Source organism: Taudactylus pleione, unplaced genomic scaffold (genome assembly GCF_031769625.1).
Source record: "Taudactylus pleione unplaced genomic scaffold, aTauple2 ptg000442l, whole genome shotgun sequence".
In the NCBI taxonomy this organism is placed as follows: domain Eukaryota; kingdom Metazoa; phylum Chordata; class Amphibia; order Anura; family Myobatrachidae; genus Taudactylus; species Taudactylus pleione.
The window spans coordinates 7,908,744-7,931,108 of NW_028284844.1; the positions used below are offsets into that span (position 1 = coordinate 7,908,744).

Here is a 22,365-nt window from a genome sequence, read left to right on the forward strand (position 1 = left end):
CTGCACAGCGTGCAGCAACCACGTGAACATCCAGAAAACTTAGAAATATCACCGGCAGGCAGGAACAGACTTGAATCCTTAATGAAGGGAGAGGTCTCCTGTGATTGGTCACTCAGACTAAGGTCAGGTAACGAGGCTACCAACAGGTGAGTATATGGAAAAGAGATGGCAGTCAGCACTCACATGGAAGGGAAATGGATAACCACTAGCTGTTTCTTCAGGAAGTGTCCCTACTTCCTTAAATATAAGTAAATACAAACAAAGAAGAGGAAAGCGCTCTGTGGTAATCAGTTGTGTAAATGAAACTAAAAAATATAGATAATTATGTGGAGTTAAGAACTATGTATGTAAAACGACCTGTTCTAAATTAAGATTCTAGATGTTAATTTATGAGTCCTTTTTATGTAGGTAACGTTGTTTTTTGGACGTGACCTGAGTGCCACACCTTTGGTATTGCTATATATATACCAATACACACACGCATATTTATATACGCACACATACAAACATTTTTATACAGGCGCACACATACTGTATGCACACACACGCACATAAAGTATGTTTATTAAGATGTATGGTTTAAGCCTCTTTAATGTATATTCTGTCAACTCAACATGAAACCGCCAATGATTTCAGACCACATACAAACAAACATCCTGGATTAATGATTGACACAGACAGTATGTAGAGCAAGGCTGTGATTGTGCCATCACTAGACGTGTTAACAGAATTCATCCTGGACGCTTTTCCCAAGGCAGCTGTCGCCACCATTTTTAGGAGGCGGGTTATTACACGTCCTCGTTCTTTGACGCTTTCCCGACTGGCAGTTGGACCATAACGACCAGCAGCTCCACATTCCATTTGCTTTGGCAGCTGTAACAAATAGACCCAATATGAATGGATGAATGGATGAATCTATGGCGATAGTATCAGCGAAAATATACAGTCACGTGTACAACTAAAAGGAGATGGTGAAAAAGTTCATTGGGGTTTATAAAAAAATAAAAATAATGATCACATCATGAGACAGGAGTGACCTTCGTAAATGGGTCGTCCAACCAGCTTGATGCAAAATTGACCTGATACCACATATTGTGTCATCGTGGCACCTCCCACGGTTGCAAATTGCTACAAATCACGGTGTCACGCAGTGAGGAATGGGAAATCGAGAGGGATACGGGAGAAAGTATTACTCTTCTGGGAGTCTGGGAGTAATCACTGAAATGTAGAAGTCTCCCAGACATTCCGGCGAATATGTCTTACATCCCCTGTTTTACACTTTTATTGGCAGTATGAACCTTGGAAATTCCCCTGCACTCCCATCCGCTCTGTTACAGCCAAAACTAAAGTTAATATTGGAAAATATAATGAGAATAATGTTCCCCTCTCTTTAATAATGTAAGGGCCTCCAAAGAGTTCCATACAAGAAAATGGGTTTAGATGAGGAGATCCTTGTATAAAGGTGCGCTTAGCTTTCACTGATATTTATAAATTCTGTTACGGCACAAACTATAGAAGCGTCATGTGACATATGACATCACTGCTCTCCAAATATAAAAGTCGTATTTTACTGATGCAACATTAAGGCTCAACAATTATAAATTACGGAGCTTTTACCTATATTCATGTCACTTCGATCGCTGAAACTTTATCACCACAACAGCTGACGCACAAGGTGTGGTGCTAAAGTTTCAGCGCTCGAAGTGACATGAATATAAAAGCTAAGCCTACCGAAAGGGCTAAAATGTGGAGTCACCCCATGGGCCTATCTATCTATCTAGAATCAGACAGTTCCTGGTTTATACCTCGACGTTCAAACTTCTCGCAGGAGGGACCCTCATATCCCGCAGGGCACAGGCAGGTGCAAACATTGTTATCCAGAAGAGGCACCCCGTTATTTTCACACGGGCCACAGCGACAGGAATTAAACTCAATGAGGAATTCGTCATAGGCTCTCTTCAGGTTCAGCCTCTTTGTTTCGATGCCAGAAATACCCGTCAGGCGCAGACCTTCATGTATAGGCTGCACCTGAAATACATTCCAAGCATATATTTGGCACCAATGATACAATATTTGCTATTATAAATAAAAGACCTCGCCCCAAATGTACACATACAGCAATAACATATCCCCAAGGTCACTGATATATCTTTTACCACCCGCCTCCTCCCCAAAACGCTTATTTATTCCTCATTATTCCTCATCAAAGTCATACCCAGAAGCAGGGGCGTATCTAGCTATTGGCCAGGATGGCACTTGCCAGGGGCGCCTGCTGGAGGGGGGGGGCGCCACCTGACAGTGCCACCCTCTGCTGGGGATAGAATCACTACACTCCATCCCAACGTAACACTTTAATGTCACCCTAACGTGCAGCGCGGCACCCTAAAGTAAGAAGACTACATGTCCCAGGGTGCAGCACAGCGCAGCGGTCAAAGCCACGTGTGTGGTGAGGAAGTGGTGGATTGGCTGCAGCAGTGCTCTGGGCTGGCGGCGGTATGGAGATTGGGCCGGCGGCGGTATCGTCATAAAATATTTTATCCATTTGACTTCCCCAACCTTGGTGTCTGGGGGAGCTCCCGGGTCTCTGTAACCTGTACACCATCCTCTTTCATCACTGCACGGCGGCTGCTGGCGCTGAGCGATCCCTGTGCTCCCTCCACACTCTTTGATGCCAGTTTCCCCTCCTGTGCATCTCACGTTCTATGTGTATCATCTCCTGTGTGTGTCACCTCCTATGTGTGTGTATCATCTCCTGTGTGTGTCACCTCCTATGTGTATCATCTCCTGTGTGTGTCACCTCCTATGTGTGTGTATCACCTTCTCTGTGTATCATCTCCTGTGTGTGTCACCTCCTATGTGTGTGTATCACCTTCTCTGTGTATCATCTCCTGTGTGTGTCATCTCCTATGTGTGTGTGTCACCTCCTATGTGTGTGTGTCACCTCATGTGTGTGTGTCTCACCACCTATGTGTGTGTCACCTTCTGTGTGTCATCTCCTGTGTGTGTGTGTCACCTATATGTGTATGTCACCTCCTGTGTGTGTGAGCTCCTGTGTGTGTCACCTTCTCTGTGTCATCTCCGATGTGTGTGTGTCACCTTCTGTGTGTGTGTGTCACCTTCAGTGTGTGTCATCTAGGGTTGTATCTACCCCTAGACCAGGATGCCACTCACCATGTTTGCTGGCACTAATCTCTATTTTGTCTTTTGTTTTTCCGAAAATATGGGTCCGTGGGGGAAGGGGGGGCGGCAGTCCCTTTCTTTGCCAGGGGCGCTTGGACCCTTAGATACACCCCTGCCCAGAAGCAACGGTGTAACTAGAACTAGATGGACCCCTATAGCAAAATATTCAAGGAACCCCTATCTCAATACTTCCAAAAACACAACTCTCGCTGTAGTGGTTGTTCATTTATACTAGTGCCTTTGTTGTTTTTATTGCCACATTGTAATGCTCCAGTTCACATTATCGCACCCAGTAGCGACTCCAAGTCACATTATGCCACACAGTGCCCCTAATTTATATTAAGCCATATTGCTTTGTCCCTGGTTCATATTATGCCATATTGTAGTACCCCAGTTCACATTATTGTACCCTGTAGTGACTCATATTATACCATATTGTAGAGCCCCAAGTCACATTATGCCACACAGTGCCCCCAGTTTATATTAAGCCACATTGTCATGCCTCCAGTTCCTATTATGCCATATTGTAGTGCCCCAAGTCACATTATACCACACAGTGCCCCCAGTTTATATTAAGCCACATTGTCATGCCTCCAGTTCCTATTATGCCATATTGTAGTGCCCCAAGTCACATTAAACCACACAGTGCCCCCAGTTTATATTAAGCCACATTATCATGCCCCAGTTCCTATTATGCCATATTGTAGTGTCACCATAGGACGATACAAAGATCTTCAACAACTTGTAACGGTATTAGTTATTATCCCGACATTTGGGATATTGGTGGTTAGAAAGCCGGCGCCGGAATCCTGACACCTGTCAGAACCCTGGCGCCAGAATCCTGATCGACGGCATCCCGACGGTAAGTAGTGGGTTAGGGAAGGGTTAGGTTTAGGGTTAGGCACTAGGGGGTGAGGTTAGGGTTAGGCACTAAGGAGGGTGGGTTATGTTTAGGGTGTGGGGAGTCGGAGGTTAGGGTTAGGCACTAGGGGGTGAGATTAGGGTTAGGCACTACGGAGGCTGGGTTATGTTTAGGGGCGGGGAGTGGGAGGTTAGGGTTAGGCACTAGATGGTGAGGTTAGGGTTAGGCACTACGGAGGGTGGGTTAGGGGGCGGGGAGTGGGAGGTTAGGGTTAGGCACTGAGGGGGAGGTTAGGGTTAGGCACTAAGGAGGGTGGGTTATGTTTAGGGGGCAGGGAGTGGGTGGTTAGGGTTAGGCACTATATGGTGAGGTTAGGGTTAGACACTACGGAGGGTGGGTTATGTTTACGGTGTGGGGAGTGGGAGGTTAGGGTTAGGCACTAGGGGGTGAGGTTAGGGTTAGGCACTACAGAGGGTGGGCTAGGGTTAGGGGGCAGGGAGTGGGAGGTTAGGCACTCTGGGGGGTGAGGTTAGGGTTAGGCACTACGGAGGGTGGGTTAGGGGGCAGGGAGTGGGTGGTTAGGGTTAGGCACTAGATGGTGAGGTTAGGGTTAGGCACTACGGAGGGTGGGTTATGTTTACGGTGTGGGGAGTGGGAGGTTAGGGTTAGGCACTAGGGGTTGAGGTTAGGGTTAGGCACTACGGAGGGTGGGCTAGGGTTAGGGGGCAGGGAGTGGGAGGTTAGGCACTAGGGGGTGAGGTTAGGGTTAGGCACTACGGAGGGTGGGTTAGGGTTAGGGTGCGGGGAGTGGCAGGTTAGGGTTAGGCACTAAGGGGTGAGGTTAAGGTTAGGCACTAAGGGGGGAGGGTTGGGTTTAGGGTGTGGGGAGGTTAGGTTTAGGCACTTGGGGGGGAGGTTAGGGGTAGGGAGAGGGGCAGAGTTAGGATACTGACCGACATGTGTCGGTATCTTAACCCTGTCGGGACGCCGACATGCCACACCCAAGCCCAGTGTTATAATTATAATGTCACTTTTATGTTACCTCAAAATCAATGACGGCTGGGTTGAATTTCAGAGATCTCCCCCAGTACTGATAAGTGACCGCATTAAAAATATTGAGTATGCCCCCAGCTGATCCAGTGTCTCCTCCTTCTATATGGGTGATTACATCCTGTATTACACTTTCACTCCCTGTTTCACCTAAAATGGAAAAAGAAGTTGCTTTTTATTTTAAAGCTGGAAATTATAATATTGCAGCTCTATCATCCTTATATCTGCTCAGTTACCAGCCATTGCTCATTTCCAATGCAAATCTCATTATCTAATCAAAACCTCCGGCCTCTATAGTTTATTATTTATGAAAGATTGGCCTTTTAACACAATTCAATTTCTAACCATGTTTAAACACATATCATGATAAAGGAAGTAGAGCGCCAAGTTGGACTATAACTGGCCTGGATGTTCCTGTTTATCAGAAAAGGGTTCCCTGCTAGTTAGCCGAAAATGTTCCCCAGAACAATAAACTCATGAAATGAATGTGAATATTAGAAATGCAGACGGGGGTTTTTGTACATTAGGAGTGGAAGGTTGCCCGCGTCAAGAGTTTCTGTACTGGAAAAGATAAGAGGGGGTAGAAATCCTTCCAGTTCTGTAAGTGTCCTTTGAGGTAATGGCAGGGTCAGACTGAGAGCCACATAGCCCTGGGGCTGAAAATGTTCAAGGTCCTATTTTGAAAAGTGGAGGAGGTGTGACCAGTGCCAAGTGGGTGTGACAAGTGCCATGTGGGCGTGACCAATGTGGGTGTGGCCAGTGACACGTGGTCGGGTGCACCCCTGACACTATCAACCCCAATGTCTAAGAAGTATGGGACAACGGGCCTGATATAGAGTGTACTAGTATTAAAATAGCAACTACTTGAGAGGAAAATAGAAACAGTGTGCCCAGCTTGCGGCTGGTCATCTTCATACAGCCATGATGATGGGCCTATTTTTATGTGGAGGCCTGGGGCTGTAGCTTCATCTGCCCATTGTTAATCTGGCCCTGGGTAATGGTGACTGCACCATTCACATATCCCCCACCCACGTCCCCTTCCTCAGCCTCCCTCCTCCTCATGTCTTTCAGTGACAAAATCGCAGATCGCAGGCGCCAATCCATCTCCTCTATCTGATTACATTGATAAACGTTCTTGGAAGTTCTGGCTGCTGATCTGCAATCTCTGCGTGCACAGCATTCCGGTCTCTGTGAGAAAGAGGTGGAAACTTGCAGGGACTGGTATGTCATTTATCTTTAAAGGAGCAATGCCTCCAATATAATGTAGAAGGAAATTTGGCGCATATGGTTTCACCTGGATTTCTGGCCAGAGCTCGAGTTTGTCTGTCAATCTGCTTTGTTCTGATGCTTGTTGTGTAGGGAACACTGAAGCAGTTCCTCAACCCAACCTTTACTTGGTCTGCCTTCCTTTGGTCAACCACTTCCTAAGCTCCGGTTGTGAAGTAGCATCGCCAGCAATAAATGTCATTTCTACTAACCAAGCTGGTGGCATTCAATCATTATTGATTGCACGATGCACTGTACCAAGATGAAAGTCAGCGACTGCTCCTCTTGTATGTGCTGAGAGAAAGAGTTAAGGTGCCCACACACATAGTGATCTGCACACGATCCCACGATGTGTGCGATTTCCCCTTAACTCTCCCCCGGCAGCTCCCCAGGCAGTCCTACACATGATTTGGAGTAAAAAATGTCCAATCTGACTTAATATCTATCGCGCATCCAGTGCATTGTGTCCCAGATTGGCAAATCTGCCCTACAGCATGGCAGATCCGAAGATGCGATGTATGACGAGCGGGGACGTGCATTGGCATCGTGATCGTGAGTGGACACTCACAATTTGGGCATATTTTACACGATTTGTCGTCACGATTCGTCGAAATCGCCCAAATCAGGGAAAATATCGCTATGTGTGTGGGAGCTTAAGACACTGCCAACATAAAGGTGCGGAAGGTATCTGCTGCCACCGAAGGCAAGAAGGACATCTGGTGATACTGACAATGAGTAAGACAAGAAGGGTGTCCTACAAGACCTAAGTTCCCTGGAGCCCCACCACTGATCTGTTACAAGCCCAGTCCAGGACTTGTACATGGCTCAAGATCCTCCTGCTCCTGATCCTGTTCTCACTGGACCTGCCTACAGGAGATCCAGACGTCTGGGACCTGGGCTAGGTTCCTCCCATGTCACCTGATGAGTCCTTCCTCTATTTAAAACACACTGGATTTTGCTGCCTCGCCGGCTATAGCGATTATTTCAGCGCTCAGCTCTGCTGCACGGTCAGCTTTTCTCCTGCCTCACAGCTACTTCACCGTGGACTGCTTCCCGGACTTCTACAGTCTGCACTCCCGGCCTCCAAGCCATTCCAGCAACAGTGACCCACAGCCTGTATCATCGGCTCAGTAGCCACTACATCAGCCTCAGGCCGCTCCACTCAGCTACTCCCCAGCAACTTGCCACACCATCGACTCACTAGTCGCACCATCGGCTCAGTGGCCTCAGGCCCTGATTCAGACCCGAACGCTCTGACAGAGCGCTCGCTCTGAATCAGGGCGTCTTTTTTTTTTTTTTTTATGGAGCGGCCTCCCGGCCGCTCGCATTGCTGTGGGTTGCCACTCGCAGCTAATGCGAGCAGCCAGGATGATGGTCGTGATGGTCAATACCATCGCGACCATCGGGCTTGCGACGAGACCCTTGTGGTAGGGTCTCAAGGCCGCAAGCCCCAGAGAGCTTCCGGCTCAAACAGAGCCGAAAGCTCTCCCACTGACATCACTTGTGATGTCAGTGGGGCCGCCCCCAGACGGTAGGCATTCTCATGGGAACTCCTCCGTCTGGGCAGCAACCCCCCCGGCCCGCCCACCAAAGGGGGCGTGCTGTCACTCAACATCGACAGCACGCCCCCTTTGGTGAGAGACCCGGAGCAACGGATTGTCCATCGCTGTCGGGTCTCGCGCATGCGCACGATGGAGCCGGCTCCGTCGTGCGCATGCGCTCTGGGCCACCATCGACCTGGTTGCGAGTGCTCAGCCACAAGCTGAGGAGTAGAAAGGCACAATACTCTGTCTGAATAAAGCTTTGTTTGTTTGTTGAATCTTAAGATTGACTTGTGCTTATTTAATCATGCAGAATAGCCGCGTGTACTGAGACTCCCACTTTCGCAGATGCAGGCTGTGACACGCCCATGAAAACGGTTGCGACCGCCAGCGGTTTTTGCCACCACTTTACCTCCCCCAAGCGCTCCCTGCTTGTCGATTACACTGCGAATAAAAAGTTGCTGCGAGCGACTACGGTAATGTGCCTCGACATATGTGCAGTTCACCGATAACCTCTCAACTGGCATAGCGTATAACTCTGGATTAGGCCATTGTCCCATAGCAGCTCTGCTCTGCCTATATAACATCTAAAAAGTATTGTACAGTATGTAAAAAAGTAAAAAAGAGTGAAAGAACATACATTGCTGCTAGTGTGATGTCTGTATGTAGAGTATTGGTGTAAAGGATTTTTCTGAAGAAATATGGCAGCGTTCAGCAAGCAACTTCTGAGTTGTTTTGTGATATCAGGCAAGTATTTATGCACACATTTGCCCATTTATATGAGGATAGCATAGGTTTATAATATATGTCAAGGTGGTGGCATGTCCTGCAGGTGAGCTAGCTGGAACCCGGATAATCTGACAGAATACATTATGCAGGGTACACATACAAAAAAATAATTCTTGTTGCTAGATGAGATATACTGTATACTGTATACAAGGATGTTCATGGGGTGTTGGGAGTGTATACCAGTGTCTCTGTTTTCAGGATGATTTAATTAGTACCTCAGTTATTCTGATTTAACAATCTGTATCAGTATGGATCGCCTCAAAACCTGGGCTGTTAGTGTGCCTTGAGGACGGACTGAGGTTGGGAAACACTGATGTATACATTAAGGCAGAGGTTCTCAAACTCGGTCCTCAGGACCCCACACAGGTTACGTTTTCCAGGACACCCAGCAGGTGCACAGGTGTACTCGTTACTCACTGACACATTTTAAAAGATCCACAGGTGGAGCTAATTATTTCACTTGTGATTCTGTGAGGAGACCTGGAAACCATGCACTGTTTGGGGTCCTGAGGACCGAGTTTGAGAACCTGTGCATTAAGGAGATTCCACAAAAGTAGTTGAATGTAAAGTGTGCATGGAGGAGGTGAATTTTGGGCCTTTACCTATGCTTTCCACCGCAAACAGATGCTCATTATATGAAAATCACCTTTACTGTATATGCACAAATCTTTTAATAAATACATTCAACTGTATGATAATTACTAGTGTAATAACAAAAGACCATACACCACCTCACTCTTGTAATCACTGAGGCTAAACTGAGCAGTAACGGTATGACAGGCTGGCTCTTATGCGACAACTGACTAAAGTTGGGAGAGACTGATTTCTACAAGGCGCATTTCGCAATCCCACACAAAGGATGCGCGTTTCGCAATCCCACAAACAGCTACACAATTTTCATGGGGACTTTTTTTTTCAAAATGCAATTTGGGCGTGTAATCTTTCATACCGTAGTCATATAGGCGCATTTCCATATAAATAGATGCGTTAGTCACATTTTCTGGTCTATATACCACCGATGTTTTGGAGCACACAAAAAAAACTACAAGCCAATACTGCTGTTTACATGCGCACAATTGAGAGTACAATGTTTTCAGTATTACTTTGTAACAATCTGTGCACTGAGCTGTCATGTACACCGTTCACAATGACATCTTAACAGGACTTTTTACCTTCAAGATTTTTTCCGAGCGTGCCGCAATATTCTCCTTTTACAGTCAGCTCTCCCTCGAGTTGCTTATCCTTAGTTGTAAGGCTTATTCCTATGAAGCCACCCAAACAGTTGGACACAAATGATTCTGTAATTTCTGTGGGGAAATGAGAGATTTGGGCATTACACACACAGGTGACATAGGGCCTGATTCAGACACATTCGCTAGATGCGATCGATCGCTCCGAGCTTATGGAAATTCGTCAGGGCAGCCGCTCGCAAGGCAAGTCATAAGCACTCCCATTTTGTTTTGGCGAGCGATCACTTTGTGTTTGTAGACGCTCACCAGCCTGTCTTAAAACGCCCATTTGCATACGTCATCTCCAGGAAGTGCATGAAACCATTGGTACATCGAGCACCATCGGATACGATCGCAGCGCTTGAGGTTGACTATACCCTACCGCAAGCACTGCGTGCACTTCAGTGTATATTTCTAGCATGTGACGCTGGCTGTTAATTACGCACGCCTCTGAAATGGCGTTAAAAATCTCAGGCACGCCTGCGTTCGCACCTCCACTCCCCCGTTTCCAGTGGCCTGCCCCTGTTACCACCCACAAACGCCTTGACCTGTCACTCATTTAGCTGGGCTGTCTATGCTTGGCGAGCGAGAGTTTCCCCATTGCTCGTTCTAGTTTGGGCACGCGCAATACGAGGCCTACGCATGCGCAGATTGAAAAACATTGCTCGCTACGAGCGAGCGCTTGCTAGCGAACGGGTCTGAATTAGGCCCATAGTCAACAAAATGTTTTTAAAAGGTACCCAAACAAGCTACTATACAACGTGTGAAATCCATTCAGCAGAACTGACAGAGAGGAATGCAAGTTAGTCTTGCAGATGGATCATGAGTATTTCAGTGCACACTACGCAACTGTCCATAGGGGATGGTGAGTTATGCGCAGGGGGCGGGGCCAGCTGTGCAAAGGGAAGAATAGTAACTTTAATTATTTTTTTTTGCTAGGTGTGCGTGGTGAAGTTTCCAGGATTTGGTCACGCCTTCCCATCACCTGGGCCTGTCATTGCTCTCTACGGCCCTGAAAGCGAGGTTCAACTTTGCTTCAGCCCTATTGAGTTTACAGCATAGCTTAATTGTCTCCCTAAACCTTTTTATTAGAACCCACATGCACCCAGGTCTGCTGTAATTATTATATACTAGTAAAAGGACGCGGCATATGCCGGCTCACCTCAGTCTGTCCCTGGATCCACTCCGCTGGGCGACCTCAGTCCTAGCTCCACTCCACCCACCCTGCTCAGTCTAGCCGCGCCCCCTCAATTTGCTGCTTTGCCCCCTCTCTACTGCTCTTGCCAGCCTCCCGCACCATCCCGCTCCCATGTGTTCAACATTCGCAGTGGCTGGGTCCTCTCCTAAGATAGTTCTGATCTGTCTACCTAGCCCTGACTCCCGCTACGCATGCATGTTGGAGATGGGACGGACCACACTAGCGCACGCAGGGGGGTTTCAGAGTACCCAGAAAACCCTCCCCCACAGACTGGATAGCATGCACCATCATCTTAAGCCCCGCCCCATTGCAGCAAATTGCCGCAATTCGCGTGTAACTTGGGAGGAGGCGGAGCCAATATGACGTGATTCCATTAGAGTCACATCATTTACTTCTGCCCCCTCCAGATTGACCCGCGAATCACAGCATTTTGTCGCTAGGGGGAGGGGCCTAATGAAATGGTGCCAGCCTGCCAGGACCATAGAGAATTATTCTATAGATATAGAGTATATACAGAAAGCAATTGTTCCAACCCACTTCTTTGCTGTGTTTTGTGACAGGTGTCATCTGGTAAACAGTTTTATAGCTGATATAGTAAGTAAATTTGTCATAAATCTGTTTACTCCTCTCCCTACAGTTGTGGCCACAGGGGACCATTTCTTCCTTTCAAAACTGGGAGATTATTCCTGAAATGGATTCCTATAATTACTTTGGGCTCTATTTACTACAATCCACATTTTGAATGCAGATTGTAGCGTGATATTACCGACTGAGGGCCTGATTCAGACCCGCTCGCAAGCGGGTCGATGTTGGCCCAGTGTGCATGCGCACGACGGAGCCGGCTCCGTCGTGCGCATGCTCGAAACCCGGATAGCGACGGGCAAACCGTCGCTCCGGGTCTCGTACCAAAGGGGGCGTGCTGTCGATGTTGAGTGACAGCACGCCCCCTTTGGTGAGCGTGCCGGGGGCGTGGCTGCCCAGAAGGAGGCCGGCCCCACTGACATCACAAGTGATGTCAGTGGGAGTGCTTTCGGCTCTGATAGAGCCAAAAGCACTCCAGGGCTTGCAGCAAGGAGACCCTACCGCAAGGGTCTTGTCGCAAGCCCGATGGTCGCGATGGTCTTGACCATCGCGACCATCTTCCTGGCCGCTCGCTATAGCTGTGGGTGGTCACCCAGAGCTATACAGCTATACGAGCGGCCAGGAGGCCGCTCTAAAAATTAAGAAGGAAGGCCCTGATTCAGAGCGAGCGCTCTGTCAGAGCATCTGGCTCTGATTCAGGGCCTGAATATGCATTGCAATATCACAGGGATTTACTAAAAATCCCTTGCAGGGACAGAGCTTGCGATAAAGCTCAGGGCCTGATTCAGAGTCGCTCGTAAGCGGCCGCTCATTCGCTCCGAGCGATGTTCGCACATCTGCGCATGGGTCATAATGCGCATGCGCCAATCAGTCATTGCGGTCGGAAATCGTGTGCTCGCAAAATAGCGAGTGCCTGCTAATTTGAGTGACAGAATGAGGCGTTTGTGGGTGGCAACAGGGGAAGGTGCTTGAAAACGGGGAGTGGAGATCCGAACGCAGGCGTGCCAAACGGTCAAAACGGGCGTTTTAACGGTGTGCATAATTAACAAAGCAGCGTCATCGACCACGTCACTTGGTTGTCTTTTAGCCTGAACTGCTCGCATGATTGCGGTAGGAAAATGCTACCACAAGCACTGCGAGCAGTTCAGACGCCTTTCGATGTACTCGATTAATCTAATAAATAGCGGAGATGACGTATGATGCGAGCGGCCAAGGGGCGTTTCGGACGCTCGCTCAGACATAGAGGCGTCAACAGACCGCAAAGAGCGAGCGCTAAATTTAAATAGCCATCCCCTTTTTCTGGAAGAGCGAGCGCAAATAGCGTCCGGCTCTGAATCAGGCCCTCTGTCCCTGCGAATCCCCTCCACAGCCTTATCATGGTATTTTCGCAAAAAATACCGTGACAAGTGCCGACGCATGCGCCGACCAACTGCTGCTAAGTCCCGCCCCCGCTGCTAAGCTCCGCCCCCACGATCGTGACCCCCCCTCCCTTAATTACACTTACCTTCGGTGATCGGTGCTCCAGTGATGTCCTCCGTGGCTCTGGTCAGCTGACATCCTATCCTGCACTGGGACCCGGTCAGGTGATGACCGGGCCCCAGTGCAGACTGGGAGACCAGCTGACCGGAGGGGAGACATCACTGGAGCCCCGATCATCGGTCCCTGGACTCAGGTAATTAGACTACACAGCTGATCACTGGGGCCGGCTCCAGGCTCTGCTCTGCCTGTTAGAGCAGAGCAGGAGTCTGGTAACCGGGGGAGACCCTGGATAACGCCGCCTCCTGGCGTTATTATCACAGGACTTTCCCCTGATGTTTTTTCACAATTTATTTTTAGTAACTTTGGCCAGATCACATTTCCCATTACAATTATGGGAAATGCGATCTGCTTACTAAAAATAAGTGATACTTAGGGGTTGGAGTACAATTTTACGAATTCTACTCCAATTGCCCTTTAGTAACTATAGGTGATGCTAAAATAATGTGAAAAGGGTTTTCACTTTATGTTAGTAAAAATAATGTTAATAAATAGAGCCAAATGGGAATAGTACTGCAATCTCAGGGGGAATACGTCCATTTTATTGTTTATTTGAAAACCCCATAATTATAGCATTAAATATTAACCTTTACGCTGCATAACCTCTTTGTCCAATACAAGGACACTGTCCAGGATGCCGCCCATCGTGCCGGAGGTGATGAAGTGGGTGCCGTAGTCATTAATGAATTTGACATAAAGTCCATAATTGTATGTATCAGGAAGTTCCATTAGTGATGTAAACATTTCTTCATCCAACACCAGGGAATGGGATCTCATCCGAAAACGCGCGGTCTGGATTTTAGTCACTATGCGGATAAACTTCAAATTCTATGGTAGGGGGATGAAATAGAGTGTTATTTTCAACGTCAAGACAAAAGTAAATAGCTGTGCTGGATATAGAAATAGTAAGTGACTTGGATTAAAGGGGTAGTTACCCAAGAGTTGCCACACAAATAAATATATTTTTATTAAAATAAAGTATTTACATTTTTTTACTTAAAAAAAAAAATATATATATATATATATAATATACTGTGCTGGGATTGTGAAGAATACAAAGCACTGGTGACCATGTATGAGCAATTTACATTAGAGTTAGAGGGAGGGTTAGGCACTAGGGGGAGGGTTAGGGTTAGGCACTAGGGGGAGGGTTAGGCACTAGGGGGAGGGTTCGGGACTAGGGGGAGGGTTCGGGACTAGGGGGAGGGTTCGGGACTAGGGGGAGGGTTAGGGTTAGGCACTAGGGGGAGGGTTCGGGACTAGGGGGAGGGTTAGGGTTAGGCACTAGGGGGAGGGTTAGGCACTAGGGGGAGGTTCGGGACTAGGGGGAGGGTTAGGGTTAGGCACTAGGGGGAGGGTTAGGGTTAGGCACTAGAAGGAGGGTTAGGGTTAGGCACTAGAAGGAGGGTTAGGCACTAGGGGGAGGGTTAGGGTGAGGCACAAGGGGGAGGATTAGGGTGAGGCACAAGGGGGAGGGTTAGGCACTAGGGGGAGGGTTCGGGACTAGGGGGAGGGTTAGGGTTAGGCACTAGGGGGAGAGTTAGGCACTAGGGGGAGGGTTCGGGACTAGGGGGAGGGTTATGGTTAGGCACTAGGGGGAGGGTTAGTTAGTGTTATGGTGCATACACACTGGGCGATAAAGTGGACGACTGAACGATAACGATATCGTTATCGTTCAGTCGTCCACTTTATCGTCCATTTTTAACCCCAAAAAGATGAACGATAACGAAGACGCGCGTTCCCGCGTGTCGTTCGTCATTATCGTTCATCGGGTTGACATGCAGGCCAACCTGACGATCTCGTCAGGTTGCTGCATATTGGGGAATGGGGGAGAGAGCCCGGCGCTGAACGATATCGTTAATTATGTTGTTCAGCGGGTGTGCTCAATGTTATGAACGACATTGAGCACAGCCTGCCGGGGACACACTACACGATATCGCTCAGGGAGCATATCGTGTAGTGTGTACCCACCATTAGGCACTAGGGGGGAGGTTAGGTTTAGGCACCGGGGAGGGAGGGTTAGGGGTAGGGACAGGGGGATGGTTAGGATACTGACTTACAGGTGTTGGTATCCTAAACCTGTCAGGATGCTGACGTTGGGATTTTGACCGCTGGGATCCAAAGCACCAGTATCCCATCCCCATCCCCATAATATAGTGTTAATACTCACTATGGTTTCCCAACTTCCCACCCTAATCTGTTTTTCTAATAGTGTAGCATTTTTATATGCAACTTAGAGGAACAGTAAACAGGGGTGGAGGTTTATAGGATCCCCAGGGTGCCAAGAGGCCTAGAAATGAATGACTCGGGGAAAGATGGCGGAGGAGTGCATGCTATAAGGTCATACAGTACACAGTTATATAAAAGTATAAAATACATAAATAACACCACATAAAAGTAATAAGTACTAGTAGGGACTTGTTAGGGGCATTTTACCTTTTCTGTATGAGATGTGATATTCTTCAGGAAATTTGATTTTCTTTTAAAATCAAAACCAGCTTTCAACCCGACTGGAGACTTTGCCGGGCGTATTTCAAAGCTCCTCGCAAAGCCAAAGGAACTGTCTCTTTCGATGGCATTGAGGACAGACTTGGAATCCTCATACACCTCAAAGGACATCCCAGTGTCTGCACGAGCCTGAGGGGAGGAATTGGACAGCGAGTTAGCCGTAGGGATCAGGGGCGTATCTATAATGGGTCCAGGGGGGCCCCGCAAAGCACACCCAGCACCCATAGTATTACTTACCTCTCCGGGGGTCCGGCGCTGTAAAAATGACTGTAAAATGGCCGCCGCAGCCATTTTCCCGTCGTTTGCACATGCGCAGTACAGGGAAAATGGCCGCCGCGGCCATTTTCCCGGTGACCTGTGCATACTCTATAAACTCTGGGCACACTCTAGTGCCCGGTGTCTATAACTCCGGCGCTGGCCGCACACAGCTCAGACAGAGAGGAGGGGGCCCCTGTCGGAGACTGCACACGGGGACCCTCCTCTCTAGAAGCGCCCCTGGTAGGGATTGTGGTGGGCACTGCACAATGGCTCACATCTGCTTTATCTCACTCATTCTTCGCCTCTCCCATCCACACCAGAGCCAGTGAAGAGGGTGAGTGAACTGTTGGGGGATCCGAAAATTTTGTAGGGCCAGGTGCCCAACAGCGTCTAGTTTTTTTTCAAAAGCAACTATCTAGTACTTATTCCCTATATTCAATCAATGAACCAGTCAGTCTATGGGCCAAATTCAAATAGCTGCGAAAAGTGCCGTTTGGAGAAAAGTTTTCTCCAATTTGCACTTTTTGCCTAGGCGAAAACACCATAGACAAAGACAGGCGAAAAAGTTTCTCCAGCAAAAGGCAGCAGAAAAAAAGTGCTAAATCCATATTTTGGGGTACAAATGTGGGGACTTGGTTCAGAACCCTTTGGACACCTCCCCCTAATGACTAATAGGGCAAAAAAATTAAGACATTAACTTAATTCACCCCAAAAAAAATACGTCATTTTTGGGGCGAAAATAAAAAAAAAGTGTTGAAAAATGTTAAAAAAGTGGGCTGCTGGTACTTTTGGGGGGGCTATATGGTTGGGACAGGTGTTTTGGGGTTTGCACAAGGTTGCAGTAGATGTATTTTTGATATTTTTTAAATCTTCATTTTAGAGACCTCAAAATATACTAGTACCCATTTTCAGGTACCACAAATTTAACCTGCGTACTTATTTTTCCGAAAAAAAAAAACACACATTGCTTTCTATAATTTTTCCGCAAATATGCATATAACAGCCCTTTGCCACAAATAAGTTCACTAAATACTTTAATTAAGGCTCCTACTACTACTTTATATTGATTCCCAGGGTCACTGAAGCTTTTTATTGGGTACAGACAGATTTCCCCCCAAAAAAATGTCCTTTTCGCTAGTTTCGCTTTGTAAAACATTTGCCTATCCACGTTTTTGCGTGTTGTTTTCAATAGTGCGAAAAGTGGGGACGCACATGGAGAAAGCATTACGTCAAAACAGGCAAATGAGGCGAATTCAATCCGCTTTTCGCCAGATGGCACTTTTCACGGCTAATTGAATTCGGTCCTATTTCTTGTAAAGTTGTTCAAAATAAACATGGCTACTCCCATGTATCTGGGCCTCAATTATGAGGTGAATAATGGATGATTCACAACGCTAAATGCATTTTAGAGGTGCAACGTGACTTTTGTTTGTGCCATTGCGGTTAGATTGCCACCAAATAGGTATAGGTTCAGAACAAAATGAGGAACTGCATATGGACATTCCAAAAGAAAGTATTATGCGAATGGTATGGCAAGTTTCCATTGCAGAGGGAGTAGGGGTCCGAAGGTGCTTTCTCAGCCTCCTGGGCTAAGGGCCTGATTCAGAGCCGGATGCTATTTGCGCTCGCTCGTTCAGAAAAAGGGAGTGGCTATTCAAATTAACCGTTCGCTCTTTGCGGTCTGTTCACGCCTCTATGTCTGAACGAGCGATCAAAACTTGCGGTCGTAATTTTGGAAAAAACGCCCCCTGGCCGCTCGCATCATACGTCATGTCCGCTATTTATTAGATTAATCGAGTACATCGAACAGCGTATGAACTGCTCGCTATTCTTGTGGTTGGTTTTTCCTACCGCAATCATGTGAGCAGTTCTGACTATAAAACAACCAAGTGACGTGGCCGATGACGCTGCTTTATTAATTATGCACACCCTTAAAACGCCCGTTTTGACCTTTAGGCACGCCAGTACATGTGCCAGTACTCAAAAGCGGCCCTGGGGGAAAGCATTGCCAGGTCTCCCTCATCCGTGCATGCTTTTGGGACCGCACCACCTGTAGTGCCATCACTGGGCCTCATTCAGCACGGATCGCAAGTGCTAATACACACGCAGACGGACGACTGTTGCGTCCTGCGCATGCATATGCATCGCAGTGCGCATGTGCGAACTCTTCACTGCGATCGGGAAACGCAGTGACTACGCAGTCCCATCGCAGAGTGATTGACAGACAGTACAGTTTGGGAGAGTGACGGGCGGTGGTCGGCGAAACGCAGGCATGTCAGTGCATTTGAACGCCGTTACAGGGGCGAGCATAAATTAGCCACTGCGATGGCCTACGCAGTCTGAGCTCTCAGTGCGTGCAGGAAGGTTAGCAATTTCTTGGTAAGGTCTGACCTTGTGTAACTGTGGGCCTGATTCAGAGCCGGACGCTCTGAACCAACGCCCGCTCTGAATCAGGGCATTTTTTTTTTTATTAGTGCGGCCTCTTGGACGCTCGCATTGCTGTGGGTTACCACCCACAGCTTATGCGAGCGTCCATGATGATCGGGCTTGCGACGAGACCCTTGCGGTAGGGTCTCGTGGCCGCAAGCCCTGGAGTGATTTTGGCTCTATCAGAGCCTAAATCACTCCCACTGATATCACTAGTGATGTCAGTGGGGCCGGACCCAGACGGTAGGCGTTCCCATGGGAACGCCTCCATCTGGGCAGCCACGTCCCCGGCACGCCCACCAAAGGGGGCGTGCTGTCAATCACCATCGACAGCACGCCCCCTTTGGTGCGAGACCCGGAGCGACGGCTTCCCCATCGCTCGCCGGGTCTCGCGCATGCGCACGACGGAGCTCCCTCCATCGTGCGCATGCGCACTTGGGCACCATCGACCCGCTTGCGAGCGTACAGCGCTCGCGAGCTGGTCTGAATGAGACCCTGTGCTTGAGGCTCCGATGTTACTCGATGGTACCGATGTTTTTGCAGGCTGGCGAGGTATTACAGATGTGTGTAAAGGGAAGTGGGTGTCCTTATATTGTGCTGTGGCGGCATTGTGATCGCAGACATTTGCGTAATTTCTCAGCAGAACTGCGTTACCGCGATCGCATCAGCGATCCTTGCTGAATCGGGCCCACGTCCGCTGTGCAGAAGCGCTATTTCTTGGGGAAGTCAGGCTATTCCTGCTCCATAGTTATGATCATTTCACCATGAGTGCCGTTATTCCCATAATACTATATATGAATGATGTTGCCCTTTACATTAACAAGCAGGATCCAGTCTAGGGGCACTCCTGTGCACACCAAAGGACCGAAAAGGGGGCATGACCACGAGAAAAGGGGGCGTGCCTTTAAGACACGCCCCTTTCCACTACTCTTCTCGGGCTGCCCCCAGGATCTCCCTTCTCTGAATAAATGCCGGGCGCATGCACCCTGCTTTTATTCACCGCCGGTCATTGCTGCAGCGCTATTTTTCCCACACGCGGGACACTGCATCCGGCAAGTTGTTTTAGCGGAGTGCCGCCAAAACGCATTCTGTCCATTTTGAAATTAGGCAGGGTGCGGCGCCCTGATAACAGCCTAGAATGAACGCTAGCGGTGGATAGTTAGGGTTTATTTCCTAACAATGTCGTAAGGTGTAAATCTGCACTAAGGCCCTCATACAGCAGTTCACGCTAGTGCAGTGCTGAACATAAATTCCCGATGATCGGGAATTTGCGCAGGCGCCTGACCCGTACTGCGCATGTGCAGAATGGGTCCTGTGATCGACAGTTTGTTGCCGTTTGTGGGCAGGGAGGGGGTGGTGATGGCCTCCGTTTCCTAAAATGGAGGCGTGTCGCCGCCGTTGGGGGGAAAGGGAAGAGGCCAGGAGCTCCATCGGCTGATGGAGTTTTCCTGGCTTATTCCTCTCATCTACGGCGGCCGGCTGCGGTTTTAGTGATTCAGACCCGCTCGCTTTGAAGCGTTCGCACGCAGGCTGTTGATGTTTGCGTTGTACGCATGCATATGCATCGCAGTGCACGTGCTGGAACAAGTGCGAGCGATCGGGAAGCATTCGCTCGCCGCGCATTGACAGCCCTGCTGAATGAGTGACAGGAGAAGCCGTTTGTGGGTGGTGACAGGGGCAGGCCGTTAGACACGGGGGAGTGGAGGTGCGAACGCAGGCGTGCCCGAGCATCTTAACACCGTCTCAGAGGCGTGCATAATTAACAGGCAGCGTCATAGTACAAGTCACCTGGTTGAATTTTACACTGAAGTGCTCGCAGTGCTTGCGGCAGGGTATAGTTAACCACAAGCGCTGCGTTCGCTTCCGATGGTACTTGATGTACCGATGGTTGCATACACTTCCTGGAGATGACGTGCGCAAGTGGGCGTCTTTAGACAGGCTGGTGGGCGTCTACACACACAAAGCGATCGCACAACAAGACATGGGGCCAAATGTAATAGGTAGTCTGTTTTAGTAACAGTACAAACTCGCACTTTCTCGCACTTTTAAAAAGTGCGAGTTTGTACTGAAACTCGCAAATTCAATAGCCTGCGAACTTTTCAGCTCGAGGCTACTGCATTTGCGAGTGCAGGCGACTTTAGGAGTATGTAAACTGACACCTTTTAATGCGAGTAGCATTAAAAGGTGCGAGTTTTAGAGAAGCCATCACAGATCAGTGAGATCCGTAATGGCTTCTGTGTGTGTTAAAAAAATCAAAACGTGCACCCCCTCCCCAAAAGCATAACCAGCCCGGGCTTTATAAAGCCTGTTCTGGTTCTAAAAATACAGGGGCCAAAATGCGTAGGGGGCCCCTGTATATTAAGAACCAGCACAGGGCTTTGTTGAGCTGGTCCTGGTTCTGGAAAATCAGGGGACAAAACGAGTAGGGGTCCCCTGAAAATTCCTGAACCAGCACCGAACTCTTTCTAGCAGGGGGATAATGCCACAGCCAGGGAAAACCTTTCACCGGTTTCCCCGGCCAAAGCATTATCCCTGACTGCTAGTCAGTCCAGGCCGGGGATCCCTGGGGAGTTGGGTACCCCCCCCAATAAAGGGGTCACCCTCTCCAGGGCACCCCAGGCCTAGACTGATAGCCCGGGGCTATCCCCGGCACCCTAGGGCGGTGGGTGCCGGGTTGATAGTGTAAAGTGTAAAATTAAATTTTCCATATTGTCTTTATTTGTAGAACCACAAGTACCAGCAAGCCTCCCCTGCATGCTGGTATTTGGAGAACCACAAATACCAGCATGCGGGGCATTACGGGCCCGCTGGCACTTGTAGTTCCACAACTAAAGAAATACGTAAATAAAAAAACATACACCGTGAAATTATAATTTTAATAAAACATACATGCACACTCACACTCACACATACTCACCTAGTATCCGAAGTAATCCATAGGGGTGTACCTGAAAAAAATCCATACTCACCTCTCCTATGCGTCGATCACGTTCTCTTCTCCAAGTAGGCAATCCAGGGGTTAAAAGAAAAAAACGCGAAAAAACCGAACCATACGGACCGAGTCCTGATTAGCTGAATGCGGCCAGCCTGTGTGTTCCATAGACGTCTATTGTGAGAAATCCCCATAGACGTCTATTGTGGGAACCGCTACGTTGTAGCAGCAACATTAATTGATGTTAATCTTGTGGTTACATCAATGATACAATGTCGCGACATTGTATCATTGATGTAAACACAAGATTAACATCAATTAATCTTGCGGCTACGATGTAGCGGCTCTCACCATAGACGGCTATGGGGATTTCTCACCATAGACGTCTAAGGGAGACAGAGGCTGGCCGCATTCAGCTAATCAGGGAGCTGCTCCGACGGAGATGCTCCCTGATTGGCTGGCGGCCCCTGCACTGACGGGGCACACGTGTGCCCCGGTCATTTACGCGGAGCAAAGGTATGTGTACACACATACCTTTGCTCGGTCCGTATGGTTCGGTTTTTTTGCGTTTTTTTTTTTAACCCCTGGATTGCCTACTTGGAGAAGAGGACGTGATCGACGCATAGGAGAGGTGAGTATGGATTTTTTTCAGGTACACCCCTATGGATTACTTCGGATACTAGGTGAGTATGTGTGAGTGTGAGTGTGCATGTATGTTTTATTAAAATTATAATTTCACGGTGTATGTTTTTTTATTTACGTATTTCTTTAGTTGTGGAACTACAAGTGCCAGCGGGCCCGTAATGCCCCGCATGCTGGTATTTGTGGTTCTCCAAATACCAGCATGCAGGGGAGGCTTGCTGGTACTTGTGGTTCTACAAATAAAGACAATATGGAAAATTTAATTTTACACTTTACACTTTACACTATCAACCCGGCACCCACCGCCATAGTGTGCTGGGGATAGCCCCGGTCTATCAGTGTAGGCCTGGGGTGCCCTGGAGAGG

At 48.4% G+C, this 22,365-nt stretch overlaps 1 protein-coding gene across 1 annotated transcript in view; it reads right to left on the bottom strand.

Annotated features, from left to right (window-relative positions):
• Window positions 1-621: 621 nt before the first annotated feature.
• The window catches only part of C8A (complement C8 alpha chain), a 44,460-nt gene continuing 22,716 nt past the window's right edge, over window positions 622-22,365 (bottom strand). The window contains exons 6-11 of the mRNA XM_088447842.1: window positions 15,670-15,870; window positions 13,821-14,061; window positions 9,861-9,995; window positions 5,085-5,242; window positions 1,806-2,028; window positions 622-873 (exon numbers count right to left, since the gene is read on the bottom strand). Coding sequence (XP_088303968.1) covers window positions 722-873; window positions 1,806-2,028; window positions 5,085-5,242; window positions 9,861-9,995; window positions 13,821-14,061; window positions 15,670-15,870 — 1,110 coding nt within the window. The 3' untranslated portion in view covers window positions 622-721. The remainder of the gene's footprint in view (window positions 874-1,805; window positions 2,029-5,084; window positions 5,243-9,860; window positions 9,996-13,820; window positions 14,062-15,669; window positions 15,871-22,365) is intronic.